Source organism: Oenanthe melanoleuca, chromosome 3, assembly GCF_029582105.1.
Source record: "Oenanthe melanoleuca isolate GR-GAL-2019-014 chromosome 3, OMel1.0, whole genome shotgun sequence".
Lineage (NCBI taxonomy): Eukaryota > Metazoa > Chordata > Aves > Passeriformes > Muscicapidae > Oenanthe > Oenanthe melanoleuca.
In genome coordinates, this window is record NC_079336.1 from 67,608,450 (window position 1) to 67,631,217 (window position 22,768).

At 39.0% G+C, this 22,768-nt stretch overlaps 1 protein-coding gene across 1 annotated transcript in view; it reads left to right on the top strand.

The window, feature by feature from the left end:
- Positions 1 to 22,768, top strand: part of PCNX2 (pecanex 2) — a 160,961-nt gene that overhangs the window by 117,897 nt on the left and 20,296 nt on the right. The window contains exons 25-28 of the mRNA XM_056487140.1: positions 628 to 843; positions 11,170 to 11,423; positions 15,610 to 15,843; positions 18,008 to 18,111. Of these exons, the coding sequence (XP_056343115.1) occupies positions 628 to 843; positions 11,170 to 11,423; positions 15,610 to 15,843; positions 18,008 to 18,111 (808 nt within the window). The remainder of the gene's footprint in view (positions 1 to 627; positions 844 to 11,169; positions 11,424 to 15,609; positions 15,844 to 18,007; positions 18,112 to 22,768) is intronic.

Sequence of the window (22,768 nt, forward strand, 5' to 3'; positions counted from 1 at the left end):
CAGCTGACCCTCTTCAGTGCCTGGTGGGACAGAGCACTTTTTGGGCAGAATTGATACTAGTGTCACACGCCCAAATCCTATCCCAGTGAGAGAGGCCAAGGTTTAATATATGGGGGTTTTTTCACTTCAGTGTTCTGTGGTCAATTTTATGTTGCCACAGCGATGGCCAGGGTTGTATTGTAGAGTTAGAAGTTTACATTTTATTGGTAGCTGTGTGACCAAAGTCTTAAAAAATCTCAGGAAAAACATTCTGATTTAAGCATATGTTCTGAATTAATAATGATTTTTTGCTTCTTTAGATTAAGAGTAGTATGTAGACATTAACTTAGCATTGCAGAGGCTTTTAGTAGGGCCAAGCAATTCTTAGTGTTGTAAATCTTAGAGGTTATTTGATAGAATCTGAAATATGTGTTATCACTAATGTGATCTTTTATTTACAATATTCTTCATATTAACCTGATTCTTTGAAGGGCTACCTAGGAAATGTAGATTGTATAAAGTATCAGGAAGATATCTAGCTAGAGGAAGAAGATTTAAGTAGGAATGAAAAAGAACATAAAATTTTATGCAGAATGGCTTTGTATATTTTTTTTCTTTTTTTACAAATGTATGCTGCTCTGGTTGTAGGGAATGATGACAATAATCTCAACTCCATTTTTTATGAGCATTTGACAAGATCTCTGCAGGAGTCTCTTTGTGGTGATTTGATCCTGGGCCGCTGGGGAAACTACAACACAGGAGACTGTTTTATTCTGGCATCGGATTATTTAAATGCCTTTGTGCACTTGATCGAAATTGGAAATGGCCTGGTCACCTTTCAGCTCAGAGGGCTCGAATTTCGAGGTAAGGATCTGTGGTGATTTAAATAGCAACAAAACCAGCAATAAAACCTCTCTGTCTTTTTAATCTTTCACAAATCTCTAGTAGGATGTAGAGTTTGAGCACGTTTCTTTTTCTACTCGTCTGTCTGAAAGCTTGGTTCTTCTTTGTATCGTTATGTGAATGTTGTTTTGAAATCTAGATGTTAAGAAATTTGGAGCCATGTATCATAAGAGCAGTATCATAGGACTTTCAGAAAGAAGTCTTGTTGCATGGTTTGCTTGGTTCACAGATCTTTTGAGTAATGCTTAGTTGTGTTTTCAGGTTATTTATTTTCCTCCATAACTATTAAAATTGGAGCTGTTCCTAATTTATTTCAACCCAAACCCCCTTGTCTTTAAGAAACAAACAAACAAAAAACCAAACAAAAACAGAAGAACAAAAACAAAAGTAAACTAAAGTAAGACTCCCTTTCATGGAAAATATCCTGTGTCAAACCATGCAGGAAGGTGGTGCTGAGATGGTCTCTGTCACACTAGCACACTAGAACAGCAGAGTATAATCAAGGTGACTCCTCAACAATGTTGAGTGTGAGAAAATAAGTGACAGACTGATTCTTTGAATGCACTTAAGTGTGGGAGGATTAGAATAGGAAATAACACGTGTGGGCTCAAGTCTTGACTCTGTGACAGACTCTATGTAGGATGTTGAATAGGTTGTGGTGAATGCTTCTTGTTCACTTTCCTTCCTCTGTAGTGGGGATGAAGATAACACTCTTGTGTTCTTGGCAAAGTTACGTGGAAATAAAACAGTAAATCCCTGAAAGAGCTTGGTATTGTAGTACCTCATGAGATGCCTATTCAGAACAAATGCAAATTGTGAGGAAAAACAAGTGGAAAGGAAGAAAGATAATTTATCAGCCTTATAATTTTGTGTTGTTTTTGATGATTGTTGAGGAACACATGGTCATGTATGTGTGGTTCCGAGGCTTGCTTCAACTTCCAAGAGATCTATGCATGTATTTCGTAATCATCTTCTCCTTGGGTGTCCCTAAGTGGTGCTTCTGTGTCAGGGATAGGTACTTGCAGTCTAACTTCCAAAATTTATATTTGCTGATCATCCTTTTGTGTTAAAATAGTTCAGTGTGGGATTTGAAACAGAGGAACAAAATCTTGTTCCCACTTAAATTATAGGAATTTTGTGAGGTGGTTTTTCTTTGTGCAATTGCCCCTTACTGCTGGGTCCCTCTCTACCATCACTAGGCAGTGTGCTAGCTGGATGAGAAGATCAGGGGCCTACAGGCAGATAGGCATAACGAGCTGGAAGTTGAATGGGAACAACTGGGTAGTTTTGTTGCAAAGTGATTTGGGGAGACTTTCTTTGAGATTAAGCCAAGATCATTCAGAGCCAGCAGGTGCCATTTGGCACTTGGATCTGAGATTAGAGCTCAAAAATCGCAGTGTGCCACCTGTCGAGGCATCTCTGTATTCCCTAAAATCACAGTTTAAGTAATTAAATGTGTCTGAAAATTGACCTTTCCATGCAGATTGCCTAATGCTGTTCAGTGTTAATTAACTGTAGTTAATACTGTTTTACTTTGTGAATAGATCCAGCATGTCTGCCAGATGCAACAGCTCTTTAAATTCAGCTGGGGCTGGGTCCTACTGTCTCTCATACTTTTCATAGACTGCTGTTGAGGACCAGCTGAGTTCCCAAGAGGAGTATCCTCTTTCCCGGTCTTTCTTGCACTCCTCAGAGGGAGGCTGGCATCTTGCAAAGTAGCACTTCTTTCTTTGACAGGCCTGGACCAAGAGAGTAGCAACAAACTGAATTGGAAAGTAATGCCAGCTGCTGGAGGTGGAGAGGAGTGAGGAAGTGGTTTCACCTAGATTATCTCATCCTCAGTACAAATTTAGTTCCCTGTGCCTCCTCACCCTCAGAGTATCACTGGAGGAAGAGACTGCTCAATACTAGAGGAGGAAGTAGAAGGGAATAGGAGAAAAATGGACTCCCTCTCTTCTCTGAACCCACTGGATAATCCTATTCCAAGAATAAGACAAATTATTTTGTGTCCTCATAGGCATGGTATGTAAGGAAGTTTTCTCTGGTTTTCAGAGTATTTGGTAAAGTAGTTGTTATGGAAACAGGAGCTAGGAGTATTTGTATTGTTATTCTGTTGTTTGCTCTGGAACAGAGAAACCATGTAGGGTTGAATAAAGGAATTTACCTGAGACAAAACCACCTCAAACATGTAGCATTTGCTATGCCATGTGAGGGCTGAACCCCATTGGACTGTGCAGAATGAGTGCCAGAGAAATCACACAATTACAAGCCTGCTTAAGGACGGAGCAGGAGAAGCAAAGGAGCCCAGAGGGGAACCAAGCACAAGCCAGATAAGGATGCTTGGATCTGCCTGATGCAGACTATAACAAAAGCCTCATGGACATCAAAATGTGAGCAGATAATCTGTGTGTCCAGTGGAGACTTCCTGGGGTAATGTGCTGACACCAGAGGGTTGTTTGTGCCTCCAGGCAATCCATGAAGGCTGGTGTGCTTTAGATAAAGTATGCTGCTGAACTATGCCCTTCCTGTGTGTGGTTTGTCCTTCTGCCGACAAGGAGCTGGGCTGCTCTGGTGGGGCTGCAGGCACAGGGGCACTCAGGCACTAGTCTGAGTAAAAGGAGCTAGAGGGGCTGACCTGAATGCAGAAGTTTATAAGGGGATGAACCAAGGCTATTCAGAGGAAGTTGTGTGAAAGCTGAGACTGAAATTCTGCCTTGGAAGGCATTCTTTGCTCCTTCCCTTGCACAGGATTGCTGCCTGCAGGGACAGGAAGGTAGAGCAGGCTTCCACCAAGCAGCACCAAGAGACATCTCCTGTGTGGACTGGGCACATTCTTCCCCACTGCAAATCTTGCAGAGGGCTGGTGAATACAGCCTGAATACTGAACACAGTAGGAATTCTTTCTGCAGGATGAGAGACTGTATGGAACTGCCTTGGAAGAAGCTGATGGTTTACAAAGTCAAGTGGCAGTTGTTAAGTAGCACACTCTGCTTTGGGCATCCTGCATTCCTATATTTAGTTGTCTGGTTTTTTACACTGCACTGTTTTTTACAGGGAACCCTAATTCCTTTCATTGTACAGAATGGGCTTTCCCACAAGGGGGAGAAAAGAGATAGAGGAGGAACTTGTAATCTGTAATTTCTAAGCTTTGGCTGCTTAACTTCAATTTCAAACAAGTAATTTTAGTTGAGAGTCTGCTGTTTCTTAAGTAGGAAATCTGTGTTTGCTTTGGAAATGAGTGAATCACAACAGTGTTCTCTGTGACTGTTTTCTGTTTATGACTAAACCAAAAGCAATATTTGCATTGTGGAGCTCTAAATTTTACTATGGGTGTTTCTCCTTGTGGTAGCTGAAAGGCTCTGCTGGCAATACTGGTAGTGCCCTAAGTGGGGGTCACAGAGCCTTCTGAATTTAAGTGTACTCTAGCAGGAGGTACTTTCTGCCTCCCCAGTTTGCAGTCCATCCTAATTGAGATTTGGCATTGTAAGTGACTGATCCAGATGCCTTTCTAACTGTTTGTAATAGAAGCATTTGTCTCAGCTTTTAAATGAAAAAACAAACCCAAACAAATGCCTGCAGGCAGCATAAGAAGGTACAGACAGAGCAGACTGAAAGAAAAGAGTCAGCAAATCTGGGATTCCTTTCATCTTTGTTTAGTTCTGTTCATATTAAACACCTTGGATGGATTAGTTTTTCACTCTCCCATACTATGGACAGAGAGGGGATGGCCTCCATTGTGTCATTCATCCTGATTGTAAAGCAGAGGAGGTGCTCAAGACCTCCAGGCATTGACAGGAAATGCCCAGCTCCTCCTTTATGGACAGCAAAGAGAAGGTAGAAACGAGCCGAAACCAAGGGAACACTTCCAAGGAGCAGCACAGTGGTGTGGGGTAATTGAGCCCTTCAGTAACTTAACTCTGCTGTGTGTGTTAGACCACAGCAGAATGCTAAAAGCAGCCTGCCAGAAAAAATACATAATATATCATTTAATTTGAAAGGAAGAGATGGGAAAACCCACAGTCAGGGAGCAAGCAGAAACAATGTCAAAATATCTCCCTCTCATGAGTTCCCTGTAGAGCAAGGGAGATTTAAAATATTTTCCTGTTTAGTCTGTGTGTCTACCAAGTGTCTTTTGGAGAATATTCATTTTGGAATTACATGTGTAGAAACTACTTACTGATGGTGTTGCTGAAGTCTTCAGGAGCTGTTTTCTAACTCCTGCACAGTATTCTTCAGTCATTTAACGAACTTCTAAATCTCTGCTGTGATCTTTTGTTACTGCATGTTGCACGTGCAATATTCATGCTTCACTTGGAACTTCATTAGATGGATCAAGGCAAGAAGCGCAGAGCAGACACAGATGTGGCTGTACACAGTGGCAGGCAGCTGTGGCAGCAGGATGGGAGTGCCTGTGGGGCTCTCTCTGTGCTAGCTAGATAATTTCCCACTCAAAATGGTGTATGAAAGCAGCCAGTTCAGGCTGTGTGCTCTAGGCACAGGGGTGATGTCTAATAAGGACAGTTACTCATTGCTTACCATGTGTGTAGTGCATAGTTTTATTACAGTAGCAAGTACATTACCAGTGTAAGGAATATTTATTTGTGTTTGATTTTTGTGTCTGAAGGCTCTGTAGCACTAGGAAGAATTATTCTTTATTTAGAGAGTGGTTGGAACTTTTATATTTTTACAAATCACTTCTTGCTGTTGGGAAATGAAAGTGCCCAAGCTCATGTTTTTCCTGAGATCACGCTTGAGGTTATGTACCAGAACATTAAAAGGTATTGGTAAATTACAAAGAGTTCAGAGAAAAACAGCATTTTTTGACAAATCCCTTGGGAGAAAGGTTAAAAACTAAAAGTGCAGTGTTTGGGGGAAAGAACAAAGACTGAGAGACACAATTCTTGGAAATACTAGAAACATGGACAGAAAGGATGCAAAGGGGTTTCTTTAATCTTGGTGATTTAATTGGGAAGAATAGCATGAAACAGGGAAGAGGATACTTTATATTAAATGCAGGAAATCTGTGATGTATAAGCCTTTCTAGGTGTACAATAATGCTCCAACAGTGGGAGTCATCTATAAATTTCAAATAGGCTTAGAATAGTTTCTGTAGCACATACTAGAATAAATATTTTATGCATTTTTTCCTTTTCTTCCTTTCACAATTTTATGTGTATTTATGGGTGCACTGGAGGAGACTTCTGGAAAGAAGAAAAATGGTAAATGCAATGCAACTTTTTCACAGAAAAAATGTATTTGCCAAAACCAAAATAATGCATCTTGCATTGCACTGCAAAAGATTTGACATGGGAAGTTTTTGTGGTATTTCATAGCTGCAAGTTTAACAACAAACATCTTTGGAAAATGCTACCTCCATGTGGCCTTTCTTAATGTGTCTCTATGGGCCAAGAAAAGGAAAGGTTTCTGAGGAAAGAGGATTCTTGTTATTGTAGCAACTGATCTGGTTTAAAAACCAGATTGTTTTTCAGACATACAAGCACCTGAAGCAGCTGAAAGCCAACTGCAGTTTTATACCCAACAGCTTTGATGTTTGAGGAATTGATACTGTTTTTTAAGTCCTGAAAATTTTCATTGAAACAAACTGAGACTATCAGAATCTATAAATTACTGTTCTTTATCCCAGTTCCACAAGCAAAAGAGCAGGAAAGAGCCAAAAAATGTTGCAGGTTTCCAGAATGTATCTAATTCTGAGGTTCATGACTTTTCATTCAGTTCACTCATTTTGGAAGTATTTGGTTTTTTGTGTTTCTAGAACCAAATCTGATGCATGTTTCCGTAGAGGATGGCCTTCCAATAGCTGTAATTATGTTCACTATGCTTTTTCTGTGTGATACTTTACTGCTTGTTAAACTGCTATCCTGAGCAGAAAAGAAATTCTGGTTGAGAAAGGACCCTTGTCCATCAGAGCTTGGGAATACTTTGATTTGCAGCATAACCTTGTTGAAGCAGAGCCAGATAATTCTACTGTAATGTATTTATTTGTAAGACATCCTTGTGCTTGGTTTTTTTCCAAACAAATGGTGGGCAACCAGGCTTTTTTGTGGAATCATCTGTGAAGAGACCTCTGCATGACTTAGGAAAGGAGTTACCCTGGGCATGACCCTTTCAGTGTGGATTTGGACCCTAGTTGCTTATTTGTCAGCAATCCTCAGTACTCATGGTGTTGCTACCTTCAGCTACAATAATTAATCCCTGTTCTGGATGTGTTGTTTAACTGAAGTGTTTTATGGAAATTAAAGCTGCTCCTAAAATACTTTTGAGTATGTGGTTGAGTATTGGATTTTTCTTTCTGGCCCCTCAGATCTTGGAAAATGCTTTTCACCCCCTGAGTTTTCAAAATGGAATCCAAAAGCGCACTATGGTTTCAGCTTTTAATTCTAGAAGGCTGGGTGATCATTCAGTTAGGTGTATTTTATCCTGTTGAAGCAAGATTAGTCTTCAGTTTCAGTTTTCTCATTTCCATTTAGGTCAAATCATTCTGACAGAGCACAAGTCTGTCCTCAAATCCTGATGTGTCAGGAAAATACAAAGAGCTCCAAGTTCTCACCCTGGCTTTCTCCTGAGCTCACACAGGCTGACCTTGCTTTGTTCAGCTGGCACATGTTTTTTACATTGATGGATCTTTGGCAACCCTCCAGTGTTAGATATCTTACAAATGAATTGGTCACATCTATACTAGCAAGGGTCAGAGTGAATGACTAAACTTAAGTGAAGTGCACAAGATTATTTTCCTTCTACTGCAGAAAGAAATGTAAAAAAAATGTTTCCCCTCAGATTTTGAAATGACTAATTACTAGTGAAAACATTTTTCTGTATTTTAATATTTAATGGTACTACACTTAATTATATTTCAGAAGTGAAGTGCATGTTCTGTTCCTTTGGTTTTATGAATAATTCTCTCAGAGTTGCTTGAACTTGCTAATTTTTTGAGAAGCAATATAAAAATTGTCATTTAAATCATCAGCTTATAGCATATAGAAAAAAGTCCAGGGTCAGCCTTCTGTAAAACACAAATGCTTGACTTCATTTGCTGTGTCCTGTCCCTTCTGGCTCAATGCATAAAGCTGAGCACATGCTCTTAGTCTCTGCAGTACCAGTGTCTGGAGTAATGAACCAAAAAGGATTGATGTATGCTCTGGTAAATGAAATTTCACAGCAAAATGCCAGTCTGGCACTGAAGTCTAGCCAGTGCATTAAGGACTAAAGTGAAGCTCTGTTAATGATGAGAAGAAATTACTGGCGGTTGTTCTAGAACTGACTGCAGGAACTGGGAGGGAACCAACGTGTTCTTGAGCATCAAGCTTGAATGTTGTCTTTGTAGACTTGAGTCCTTTCACTAGATGTTGTTGGAAATACTAATTAGCAGGAATGAGGATTTGGTGTTTTGCCAGAGCACTGTCCATGGCTCAGGTTACACCTTTAGAGGGGTATCCCAGAGGCTCCACAAGCAGTGAAGACACCAAATCCCCAAGGTGGTAGTGCCCAGGTCCATCAAACAGCTTTTGTTAATCAAGTGCATGTTTGCCAGATGTTGAAAAGCACACCCCTGATTTCATTCTTTGGAATAAATCCATAAAAAGACCACAGGAACTCCTTTGGTTGTTTCCCATAGCTTTTGTAATAATACAGTTCCTCTTAGAATGACTCTTGCTCCTCAAGTTCAACATTGATTTTCACCCCCTGTAGTATAATTTTAACTCTAGCTGATTAAAATTGCCTAGCAAAGACAATTTGAAGGCATTTTAACCTGTAGAATTACAGGTTAGAATTAGCTAAGAATGTAAATAATGTTCTGGCATCATCTTCTGTTTGTTATGCATGTGATGACAATTTCCTTTAAACATTGAGGGTCTCTTGAATTCACCTTTTCTTTGCCTTACCAGCCTCCTTGGGCCTGTATTTTGCAAAATATATCCCCTAAGAAAACTAGTAATTACAGAAACTGCAGTAATAATATTTGGCATTTATTGAAAGAGCTGGTATAGAGAGTAAAGCCTTCCATAGAAATAAAATTTGATATTTCCATAACAAAAGAAAAAAACCAAAAATACTCCCCGAATACTTACATAGACTGAGCAAAGGCATCTTTAAATCCTGTTGTTGTAGAGGGATCAGGGACAGTTGTTCATTGTGTTTTTCATTTTTCATTGCTTGCAAACTTTTAGCAATACTTAATTTTTCACCTGGGATGAAGATGTATCTTAAGTTCAGTGTAATACTGAAAGAACTTTAAACTTTCAAAAAGAAACATAATGGCAATAGTAACAGCACCAGCATGGAGCATTTGTTTTAGTCTTTTCTAGCAATGTACAAAGGAATGTTTTCCATACTTTGGTTTGAGTACAATGTCTTCTGACTTGATTTCACAGAATCATCTGCTGACCCAGAGCAGTTACTGTTTTTTTTGCTGTTGAGCAGTAGGTGTTAATTCATGTAGAAATCTGTGAAATAGGAAGCAGAAGCAGTCCAGTTCATGTCCAGTCCAACTGGAAATGTCATCCTAATAAGTCATGTTTTGTACTTGGCAGTATTGAAAGGCAAGATGTTTATATTTGGACCTGAAGACTTTCAATAATTTTTCATGTTGTATATCCCTGAAGTTTATCCTCTAAGGAGGAATGTATATCAGTTTGTGACCAACACTGAGTTCACAGTGTAAATTTTCATTTGTGGCAAACTGAACAGAAAACATTGGAATATACTGAATCTTTTTCCTCCATCTCTGAGAGCTATGATCCTGTTTTTTCTTACATATTTCCTTTGTTTTTTTCTATTGTTTTTTCTTCTATGTTTGGCTTGCTGCATACATTTTAGCAGATGCACGGGCAAAAAAAGAAACTATAACCCATACTTTAGCATATTTTGTTGTATTTTGAAAGGTTTTTCTTAGTGAGAAGAAAGGAATATTCTAGATGCTACTTCTGTTGATACACACTGAAGGTCACAGGCTGTCGACCAGAGACTTGTGATGGGACTGGAAGAGACAGTCGAGGGCACAGCAGTTGTCATCCTGCTCCACAGAAGGGCCTTTGGGATGCTGCCCTGCTCCAGGCTCTCTTTTGGGGTGCTGGCAGACTGCAGGGAATTGAAGCTGGCACTGTGTTCTTTCCTGGCTGAATGTTCAGGTGATGAACACGGCCAAATTCTTCTCCCATTTACAGTGACACAACAGGTCTGTTGGTCCTGCTGGGGAGGGAGCTGTTGAACTGCAATGCAGTGTCTCACATCTTCCGCTTCTGTCAAGTCTGTTTAGAAGCTGATGGAGTCAGCAGTCTGTGGGTGGTACTGAACCTCTGGCAGTGCAAGATGTGTAACTTGCATCACAGGAGATGCCCTTGAAGGATGGTTTATGTACTAACTCAGTGGGGAGAAGGTTCTGCAACAGCCTATGGAGAGTAAATTTTAAAAAGAAGCATACATCAAGAACATAAAACTTGCATATTCTGAGAATATGGGGGAAGCACATGGGTGTGTGCTTCAGTTTTTATTAGTAGTGCCCTATGTGGTATAGAAACTGTGTTCTTAGTTTCAAATCCACAAGTGTGCACAGCACAAGCTGAAAATGCAGAGTCTGCATTGTTGCTTCTGCATGTGCCTCATGACTTCTTTTTGAGGTAACATACCCTTTTTAGAAAAATCTGCTCTACTTTGATCTAAAGCCTGTGTAATAGACTAATTAGAAACCTGTTCTGTTCTTGTGATATACTGCCACTAGTGCTGTTCATTAGAGATGTTTTATCCAGAGTAGCTTTTACTCCAGAGGGAAAGAGAACAACCCAGTAGATGTTATTTTTGGAATTTCCTTTCCAAGATAATTTGCTAAAATCCAGATTTTTACAAGTGCTCTGACACACTAAAATCTTTCTTTGGGTCCAGTACGTTAGTTGAATGAGCAGACCAAGACTGGATCAATTTGTTTAATGTGCCTTATGTAGTGACACTTTAGCGTTGCTTTCTGGTAAGTTTTTATGAAGGCAGAAGCTGTGGTCTGTAGTTTAGCTCAGCTCAGAACCCATTAGAACTAGAACATGAGATCAGGCCCTTTTGGCTTTTACAGGTGATAGTAGTAAATGAGTAATGTACAGCCCTTTATTTGCTGCTGCACGTGGCTCAATTAGCACATGGAGTTTGCTGCCCTAGCTCGTTCTTTCACATTTTTGCCAAGTGCCTACAACCTTCAAACATACTTTGAATGTGAGCTTGCAAGACGTCCTTTGTTTCCTCCTCCCCCAGTAACTCACACACTCTCTTTTTCTTGCTGCCTAGGGACATACTGCCAGCAGAGAGAGGTGGAAGCTATAACAGAAGGAGATGAAGACAACGAAGGCTGCTGCTGTTGCAAGCCCGGGCACTTGCCTCACCTGCTGTCCTGTAATGCAGCCTTCAACCTGCGCTGGCTGACGTGGGAGATCACACGGACCCAGTACATCCTGGAGGGATACAGCATCATTGACAACAACGCTGCCACCATGCTGCAGGTGTTCGACCTGCGCAGAATCCTTATCAGATACTATATCAAGGTAAACTCCGTGGTGAAGTGCACTTTGTCCATAGGCAGGTTTGTCTACTGAAGAAAGCTTTTGAAGTTTTTTGCTTTATGTTTATCCATCTGCACTACAGTCTGACAGTAGGACTGACTTGATGTTAGATGGTAGTACCATAGAATCATTTGGTTTGGTCTTAAGATCATCCAGTTCCAGCCCTCCTGCTATGGCAGGGACACCTTCCATTAGAATAGGGATAATTGATTCATGTGTCCCTTTGCTAAATTTAATTCTGATCACTTATGCTTACAGTTAGTACAGAAAATGGCAGGCATGTTTCAGTGGAGATCAGCAAGGTGAGTATCCATCCTCTAGTGATAAAGTCAGACGAAGTGTTCTTGCTTATGTTCTTACAACACTTCACCAACAGTTTGTTATTTCTTCTTGCCTTAGCCTTTTCACTGTTTCTTTTTTTTCATTTTCTGGGAAAGAAAAGAAAGGTATTAACAAGCATAAAGTTCTTGGGAAACTTCTGAAGAGCTATTTCTCAAATGTTCTTTTTTAGTTGTGCAAACCCCCTTCTTACCTTCTGTTTTACATATATACCACAACACATTTGAAGTTGCTTTATTCCATTGATTACACAGCAGTGCATTTGCACTACTGCTATATTTACATTGTTACTAAGATCACCATAACCACACAGATATTAATTTGTAAAAATAATTGAACCTTGTAGTCTAGTAAGACATCTTCATCCTCTGCCAAAACAATTCCCAATCCAGCAAATGAAGAATTTGTTTGGCTTTATAGTCTTCTACTGAAACAGCAAGAGCCAAGTGCTGCTTTCTATGCTACTGGTACTGCCATGAACCAGTTGCTAAAGCTCCTAACCAGCCCTGACATCTCCTTTCTCCTTACATGTCTGCAATTGTAAAAATCTTGTCAACATCAGAGAGAGACCTGTTGTAAATAAGTTAATCACCATTTTTTGCAAATGAACCAATGAAATAAAAACAAGCTCATTGCCTTACAAAGCTGCTTTGATCATGCAGTTGATTACTTCTGGGGTTTCATAAATAATTATGCAGGCAGTACAGCCTGGTAACCAACCTGCTTTGTTTAATAAACTAATTAGAAATAAAACTGCATGGGAGCGTGATTTTTTTCATTTTAGAAGTAGGGTTTGTGGCTATAAATTGTTTGAAAGCAATGTAACTAAGCTAAAAAAACCAAACCAAAACAAAAAGCCAACCCTTCTTTAATGAGTATATTGCTACAATTGTTTTGCATTACTTTAAAAGGTATCCTGAATAACTGGAACATAAACCAGTGCAAGCTGGCAAATGACTCAGCTTTTGATGGGGAATGAGATTGAAAAAATCCCAGTCTAAGCTGCAATCAGATCAGCATCTTATTAGTTTAAAACAGTGAAGAATTTTGCTTTATAAACTGGAACCATTTTTGTGCCTTGAAATGAATTAATATATGGAGGACTTACGAGAGTGTGTCCCATCTCCACATGGGATATAAAACTTAACTGAGAGGTAGTTTGGAGCTTCTGGCTCTGGGCACAGCTGAGAAGCAGTTGACATACGTAAGATGGCTTAGACAGACTTTCATCCCATGTGATACAGGTGTGGTTAGTTGATCCTGTTTTGAGTAGAGGGCAGTGGGTTAAATGCTCTCCACATCACTGAGGTGTGCTGTGGCTCCATCTCTACTCTATGCAGAGTTCATGTCCACTACTGATGGCCCTGAAAGCCTGAAAATCAAATCTCTTCTTGTTGGATGCAGTTGAGCCAGTATTATTATACTGCACTGAAAGAACTTCATTCTCAGAGATTTGTCTTCACTCTCAGGCTGTTGGTCTGTTTAATCTACTTCCCTTAACAGAAGATAGTAATAACTTGTTGGCACCTTCAATAGGGCTCCCTTTAGTGAAGAGAGGGTGCACTCAGGAAATCCCTTCTCTAGAATGTCACTTCCCAAAATAAAGTTATCTGAGTATTTTCTCCTTGTATTTTTAAAGTAATTAGATTTTCCATAAACAGGGGCTTTAAAAAGATTTGGTAAAATCTTTAGTACAGCCTTGGAAAGTGAGAAGATTATAATGTGTTAGATTAGCTTTTTTCCTGTTTATTTAATGCTTGCCTCCAAATAAACAGTATCAGACACAGAGGTGAGAATTCATTCCTTCTTTTTTTCTGGGGGAATCTAGATCAAGACCCTGTGCAGTTTCACTGTGAACATTTAAAAGTCCTTGACACTTTCTTTTTAAAGGTGTGAAAGTAAGAACTATAGATAAGAAAGTATTCAGGTCACATAAAGCACAAACTCAAAAAACACTTAGGCTTGAGTTTCTGCAGGAACTCCACTTCCATTGCATTGAGCATTTTGAGTGCTTCTGGTTTATTCTCTGTAGCTTACAATGTTGTATATATTTACCATATTGTTTCAGAAATGCCATATAGATGAGGATGTACTTGTGCACAAAAAAATATATTGCAAAAGTTACTGAGAGCAGAATTTAATTAGATGACAGAAGATTTTGTTGTTTCTGTGTCTGAATGCAGGTCTGGTTTTTTCCCAGCTGAATCAGCTTCTTTGTAAACACAGAGGAGGATAATAAAAAAAGCAAACTCTATCTCAAAAATCAACAAAGTAAATGTATACTTTGTTTTAGTTCTTCTATCCTTCAAGAATAATTATTGTATTGGTCTTTTAAACAATGAGTTGCACTGAGCATCTTATTCTTAAATCATATTTATTTCATTTACAGTTTCATTAACAGCCTAAAAATGCATACATTTCATATTATGGAAGGATTTTTATTCCCCACAAATAAAGTGGGTCAGCTCCTGTAGCTCTTCTGCATATATTTTGAAATAATTTCCTGCCCAACTACTGTGATATTTTTCCCTTGTGCCTCTTCCATCTCTTCTCAATATATTCTTATTTAACATCTTCTAGTATTCAAGAAGTCTGTGTATTTGCTGAGTGCTGTGTTTTCAGCTCCAATTGTTTCTGCATGAATCCTTTTTAAAGAGTGTATTTTTCTCTTCATGCAAGAAATTAAGGGTCCATCCTGTCTGTATCTGTCTGACTTTTTCCTCTGAAGCTTGATTCTCCTCTTACTTGTGTATTTTTGTACAATTTGAAAGAAAAACTGTGGAGAGCATTTGGGGTTTTTAAAAGGCTGGTAGTGCTTCTGTCCTTTGTAATCCATCATATTTTGATTTTATATATTTATTTACTTAGTACTATTTCCATTGACTGGGTAAAGTGGAACTACCTCATCTTCAGTTGTGAATCATACTTGCTCCTTGTTTGCTTTGGTATCCAACTCTAAATTAATATTGTAAAACATTATAATGGGACTTTCCTGCTGATGGAACACAGCAGGAAACTTCTTAAGTTTCATATTCTTTTAAAAATATGCTTTAAGTTGTGTTTAGATATAATTTTTAAAATTATTTTTTATTATTGTTTTATATGTGTTTAATGTGTCCAGACAGAGTGGTTAGAAAAACTTAGAAACTCAGGCACAGATATATGAGATATGTGTGTTGCTGCTTTCTAGCATTATGTATTTGGTAAAAGAGCCCCTGCTGAATTCTGCTCCCTCCTCAGTCTTTTAAAAGCAACTCAGTTATATCAGTTATCAGCTTTTTAACCTGACATGTAAGAAAAAATCTATTATTCTTTACCTGCTCCATTGACAAATAATAGGTTTGTGTCATACATATCTGTCACATCTCATCTTTGTGGCTAATAAAGAATTAGGAAAGCATCATCCTCAGAAAACAGTAAGTCCTCTGAGCCCTATTTTGAGGATGTGACCATCTACTACTGTTTTTTCAAAATATGCCTAAGCTATTATTGATATCACCTTCTTTGTGATAGACTCTAGAACCCCACTAGTATTGACATGTTTGAATGCTGAAACTCTACATTGTTATCATTGTATTGACTTCCTGGAAGGCAGAAGGATATTTTAAAAACTACTACTCTTTTCTGTTGTCTATTATCAATATAAATTATTGTAATCTTTCTTATTTGAACACTTTTGTGAAGCAATAATGCTAAGCAGTAAAATGTAAGAAATAGATATACTATTATAGCTTTAAATGGGGTCCTATTTGGCTTATTCTCTTTATGTAAAATTCGTCAGCTTTAATCAGAGTTCCGAGTGACTAATATTTACACATTTTGTCAACAGAGTATAATATACTTTACAGCAAGTTCTCCCAAAATCCTCGACTGGATAAAAGACGAATCCATCCAAAAGATACTGCAGCCCTATGCAAAGTGGCATTATATTGAACGTGACCTTGCAATGTTTAATGTTAACATAGATGAAGATTATGTTCCATGTCTCCAAGGAATAACAAGAGCTAGCTTCTGCAGTGTTTATCTGGACTGGATTCAGTTCTGTGCCAGGAAAAGGGTGGAGGTACGTGTCAATTTTAGGTTTTTTTAGTAGTATTAGTTTTAATTCTTGGGATATGAATGAAATGATGCATGGCTACTCTTTTGCTTGTCCAGGATTAGTAGAATAAAATATATTTTATATAAGCTTTTAGCTCTAATGTAAAAGGAATGTTTTCTGAAATGCAAACATCATATTTTGGAAACCACCTTTGTGCAAAAACTGGAGTCTTAAGGAGCATTTAATCTTTGAATACAGAACCAATTCTTTACTGTGCAAATTTCTAATAACAGTAATAATTTTGTCAGCTCTAGAAAACACGGATATATCAAGTGGTCACAGAAGTATTGCTAGAGCAGGTTCCATTTAGAGAATGTCATCAGAACATTACAATTCCTTCAGTGTTGCCAGTGATTGGTACTTTTGCCAAATGTCTGTGATGTGTGTGTATCCTTTACAGAAATCTACTTATATTTATGTACAGTTGCAGGATGGTAAGGGAGTGCATGGCACACTCCCTGCTGGCATAGGTCACCTCTGAGAGCTCGTGACTCAAGCATGAGCCACACCACAGAACTGTGTGAAACCGCTCCCAGCTCTAGAAGGTCAAGGGCAGATGTGCAGCTGTGCACTTGCATGCTCTGAGCCACTAAGATTACTGATGGTCAGCAGTCGTTTGCCTGAAATGCACTACTGTATTTCCATGGAATACTCAAAATAGCCCAGAGGGAGAGTACAGTTTCAACAAGCATATTGCCTCAATCTAATTTTCTGATTATTGCTGATAGTGGCAAAAGTTGAGAAGTGTATCTTTCCTGGCCATGATGTACTGTATTTGTGCATTTTCCCACTCAGGATCACAGACTCTACATCCCATTACTGACCTTAGCTGGTGTAACACCACTGAATCTTTCTTGAAACATCACCAAATGTTTCTGCTCCACTTTGGTTCCTTCTCGTGTCTCTGGTGCTGAGTACTATTCCACCAGTTCCCCTGCATATCATTATATTGATATTGTTTTCATTGAATTGTCTTCTGAGCCCTTCTCCTCCATCTCCTCCTACCGGGAATACTTCACTTCTTTTCTTTCTCATCTCCATGTCTCAGCTCCCAAGTTCTGACACACAAAGAATTGCATGGTGTGGGGAAAGCCACTGTTAATTGATGCCTTTCCACTTGTTCTCTGTCATAGAGTTTCAAATTCAGTAACAGATTTAGGGATGCCAGTAGACTTGAAACACGTAACTTAAACTTCAAAAGGCAAATTAATGCCTGCATGGTGCCACACACACACACACACATTTATCTTTTCATTACGTATTTTACCTTTGTTTTTTAATTCACTGACTATAGAGAAGCAAAGTTCTTTAGGAGGTGGGATAAAAAAAACCCAGGTTAACTGTACACATAACCCAGAAATTCAATATATTTTATAGAAGGAGCTACATTCTCCATTATAATTGGCTTCAGTTTTAAAGTCAGAGAAAGCTCTGGGAAATCACTCATTGCATAGACTGAAATAATAATCTCTATCCTCCTGAAGATTAACATGCATGAGCGGTTGTTCCAGTTTTTTCCTCCTGCTTGGTAGCAGAGTTTTCTTTGTGAAAATTTCATTAAAAAACCTCTCCTGAGCTAGTAAACATAAATTAAATGTTCTGACTGCTTGTTAAAATGGACAGTCAGTGCCATCAGTCATTTAGATATATATTGTTATTCACTGAAAGTGCGTGCCTCCGAACTTTTCCAAAGAGATTGTACTTCTGGAATCTGTGGTAAGGTCTCACAGGAACTGTGTTCCATGAAAAGGGTTTTGGCTGTCTCCATTTGCAATGTCTCCCAACAATAAGGAACCTCCTCCAGTTTAGAATGTCAGACCTGGGAGGAATGGAAACAAACAAACCCCACAATAAAACACCACCACCACCAAAGCTCCCTTGCCTTGGGATCTCATTACCTGAGAATGAAATGTTGTGTTTCTAGCCAGTGTGCAAAACAAGCTTGCATTTTGCAAAAATCCTCTGATGCTGATGGTCTTCCTTCTTGGTCTGTTTAATTGCAAAGAACGTTTTGGTGTGTAGGTCCAGCTACATGCAAATGTTATGAATGTCACCATTTGTAGCATTTTGGTGCTTTTAAATGTGATGTTTGCACTTAGAGTAACATGCTGATCTTAAAACTTTGTAGCACCTGGACAGTTATGAGGATTCTCCTCTAGTGACACTTTCCTTTGCCTTGTGTATACTGGGTCGGAGAGCTTTGGGAACTGCATCTCACAACATGGCCATCAGGTAATCTTTAGGAATCCTATTTCCTCATGTTAAAACAAAGACCTGTTTGTCTTTTTTCATGTGATGTGGGATCTCAAAAGAAGATTAGATCAAGCTGAAATCTCATCCCTCCATAAAATGTTTTCTGTCACGCCTGGTCATCTTTATCTTTGTGGCTGACTAAATAACTAATACTAGTCTTTATTTTATAGGGCAAAGCAGAATTTTTAATTGAAAGAATGGGTACCAATGGTTATTGCTTGTGTTCACTCATGCCTGGTTACTGGAATGCTGTCCTTCCTCTGGCATTCCAGTAGAAGGAAGAAATCTCCAGAAGAGGAAGAAACTGCTGTTCATCTGAGTTGTAGTTAGCTAAATAATAATAAATGTATAAGGGTTCTCCTCTATCTCTCATTTCCTGAGGCTGCAGCTTTGTCTGTTCTCAGTCTACCTTGCTTAAAAATGTTCATTCATTCAAAACACTTCTTCCTAGGAAATCTGGTTAATTAAAATATGCTTCATTGAGATTGTTTCTAAATATGTTCTTTGTCTTATATTTTCTTTAGGGATTCTTCCATTTTCACTGGGAGTTCTGAGTTGTTTGGGTTTTATATGGTATAATTTACACTGTGCTATAGATGAGGCATTTTATTAATGAAGTAATGATTATTTTAATTGAGTTTAACTTTCCACATAATTTTAGGTTTTCATTAGATTTATTTGAACCCTCTGTGTGCACAGGAGTTTAGTAACAATGGAGAAGCTGAATAAATACAGTTTTTAAGTGACCTTGCTGTGTTGGCACAGAATGGTGAGCGAAGCTACCTAGACCTCTATCAACATGCTTCTTAGAGAGGATTTGTCTTACTAACAAGCAAACAGAGACAGCATGTGTGATTCTGAATGCATTTTGTTATAAGATAAAACAGTCTTTTTAAATATTCATTCTAGCTTTGTTATCTGTTGAGACATTTATAACATTTTGTTGTAAATCTTCCATATAAAATATTTGTGGCTCATGTGGCTCTTTTCTTGTTGTGCTGCTGATTTCTGCTTTCCAAAGTGGCTTTTGTCATCTCTTTTCCACTAGTCCTTGCACATTCCCTTCCAGTCGTAGTTTTCTTCTGGGTTGCATTTCTTTTCTCCTCATTTCTGTTCACTCAAATTACTGTGATGTTAGGTAAGTCATTAGTATTTTTTAAATTGTCCTATTTCTTTGATTATCCAAACTTTAGAGTATGGGGGCATGATGGGAAAGTTTATGTACATTTATGATATTTGTTTGAGAAAAGATTAAAGTGATTTTTGATCTGGGCCTGCAATAGATAGTCACAGCAATATTAGGAATTCATCTAAAAATAACACAAAAGCTTCCTAAAACTGCCATCACATTGCATGTACTTTCCACTGGATCTTAACATCTTCATTACAATGCTTTGGCTTTTGTACAGATGCAATAACAATGTCACCTATTTGTACTGGCTTACGTGGTTAGTAGCTAATGCAAAGGGATAATATTATCAGAGACTTTCCAAAGCTTAACATGGAAAGTATAAATGTTGAGGATAATTATTTGTATAGTGTTCTGTAAAGATTTTAATAGTTCCAGGAGTCAACTATACCATGTCTTTTCAAAATCTGACAAATACCAATGAACCGAATTACTTCCTCTCTTTTGATAAGTGGACTCTCCATATTTAAAAATACTTTTCTTGGGGAGGGAAGGCAATACCTTTCTTTTCTGCAGAAAGGCAAAAACTGGGGTAGTCATCTGAGGTGCACATCTCTGTCAATTTTTTTTTAATCTGTTCTATATAACCTTCAATTAAGTCCTGGTTTTCTTTTTATTAAGCAAGTTCTCCAGGACCGTATCAAATAATTGTATTTTTAAAATGTATTTTGTGACATAAAAGGGACTAAGTGGAAGCTTCTGTCAGTATCTTTTCAAATGCTACTTCACAGAAGCTTTCCCTGGGAAAGTTTAACTGTGGAAAAACTGTGTCACTTCCCCACCTGGTTAAACTACCTTTAATGCTTTTCCACTGTCAGAAGGATCTGGAAAAACAGAAAAGGAATCTGAGTAGCACAGCTGAAGGTATAAATTGCTGCAGCTACAAAACATGACTTTAGCTTGATAAAATACATTTCTTCTTGTCTTTCAAAATGTGTATATCTTAACTGACAAAACCAATTTAGTAGAAATTACTAACTAAGGAGCAAGGTGGGTATGCCATCCCCCTGACATCAAGACCTTTATCAACAGAAATCCCCCAAATACATTCACTTGAGCATGAAGGGCAGGTCTAACCCTGCTTATGGTGTTTATTGCTTCAGACAGGTCTGCACAACTTGTTTAAACACAAATGAGCAGTCAGTCAGTGGGACTCCAATAGAAATACAATTATACTGCATGCTGGGGGAAGGAGACTTGGTCCAATGTGTGCAGTGCTGATGAGGCCAGAAGGAGACAGTGGTTGTGAGCCAAGAGTCAAACTTTCCTGCCCTGCTCAGCTCTGGCAGACATCAAGCTGCACTGTCTGCTTGAACAGAAGACAACAGGAGTTGTCTTCAGGCACTCCTCTCTCTGTGTTTGGCAGAGCACAGCAGCTCTTGCCAAGGGTGATTTTGAGTGCTTCTGCTGGTCCCTGCCCCCAGCTCTCAGACTGCTGCAGGTCTGCATTCAGTCAGATGGGAGAGAGGTACTTAAGGTCCTCAAAAGCCGGAGGAATGTTTTTTTGAGTGATGCTTCACAGTCCTTTCTTTGAAAAGGTGCCGTGATATTCTGGAGACCTTTCAGAGACTTCTGGTGGTGAAGAGGGTTTTAGTTTTCTCAGCAATGGTCAGAGCAGACAGTCCTACAGCCAGATGTGTGCATGAGAGGGGGATGTAGCACATGTATGAGCTTGGAACTAGATGATCTTTAAGGTCCCTTCCAACCCAGGCCATTCCATGACTCTGGCTGTTGGAGTGTGGGTCATTTTGTCAGAGATCAGGGCTCCTAACATGTTTTGTCAGGCTTAAATGCTGGATTACAAAAATGCAGATTTAGATTACTCTGGTAAGCACTAAGAATTTACCTTGAACATCATCTCAGGACTTTCCATTAATTCTCTCTGTGGAGCATCTTGTGCACAACATTGCTAGAGCTTTTGGAATGAGTTTGAGATGTAAGGGCCAGGTAGGTATCGTACCCTTTTCACTGTATGAAGTGTTTCAGATGTTCAGGAGAAGCAAACCAGCCAAGAATCTGCTGTGCTCTGCAGTTCATGTTTCATTCTCAGAGGTGACAATGCAGGTAGTATGAAACTTTCTCTGGACTAAGTCTAGTTCTTGCTGTGTCTTGGAGGAGTGACGGTTGCTGTGCAGTGGAGCAAAGGTAATGTTACTGTGGGCTGTGCACTGCAGAGCTGAGAGTCAAGTTTACATTGTGTATGCAAACTATCAATTTGCACTCATTTACACATGATTTTGCCTAATGTATTAATCAGCAAATGTCAGTGTGTAAACCAAGATTTTAAATGTTCTTATATAATGTATGTAAATAATTATTCACTGTACCTGTTCATGTAAATGTCAGTAGAAACCTAATATTAACACTAGATTACACAATAAATGCCTTCATTAAGGAGGCAGAACATTGCAATGCAAATCACTTGCTCTTTTAAACTGTCATTAGGAGACATCCTGCACAAAATGCAATTTGAAGAATGACATGACATTATCGTTGATTTATTCAGATGTGAGTGATATGTTTAGTTGTGTATTTGTTAAAAAATTACAGAATAATACTATTCAGCCACTAAAGCTACTAGTAAAGAAATATTTAGTAAAAATTTCAAATTTGGAAAAATACAAAAATCTCTCAAAGCATCTCTTGTCAGATACTTCAAACACTGCCAAGATTGGCTGCTGAGGTTCCCCCAAGCTCAGTTTGGACAAAGGGTCATTCCAAGGAATGTCTCTGCCTGGAGGAACTGCTGATCACTCTGAAACCCAGGGAAGAAGCTGGCCCTACTTGCCCCTTCCCACCTGGTCACCCCACTGCACTGTGGAAGGGGAAGATGTAGAGGGCACAGGCCATGGCACCACAGGGCTGCTGCTGGTGCTGCACTGCTGCTGGGAGTTCAAGCAGACAGTGCAGCTTGATGTCTGCCAGAGCTGAGCAGGGCAGGAAAGTTTGACTCTTAGCTCACAACCACTGTCATCTAAAATATCCAATTAGAAGGGCTACCAATGAAAATATTTCAGGTGAACTATGACATTCAGGTCATTACTAGCTCACAGAAATGGCCATTCCTTTATTCCTTAAATAAACCTACAGTTAACATTGGAGAAGGTCCACAGATGCAAAACACACACAGAGATATTCACCAGCTCATTAGTCTGCATCCATACTGTTTTCAGGCTGGCACTAAATGCTTTTAGTTTCAGCAGTCAGAGCAGCATGAGGAGTGCAGTAGGAGGGAGTATTTGCTTTGGCACTGTTGCCCTCCCTCTGGTGTTTGTGGCACTACTTAATCCCCTCTTTTCTGCACCTTCAAGGGCTGGCAGTTCCCACGCATCTACCAGTCTTGTTCTAAAATAGCTTGCAGTTGTGACAGCAGCTTTTCAGGTTGTTAGCTCAGAGGGTTAGAAATGTTGCCAGATGCAGTAGTTATGTCTCTTGCAGGTTAATGTT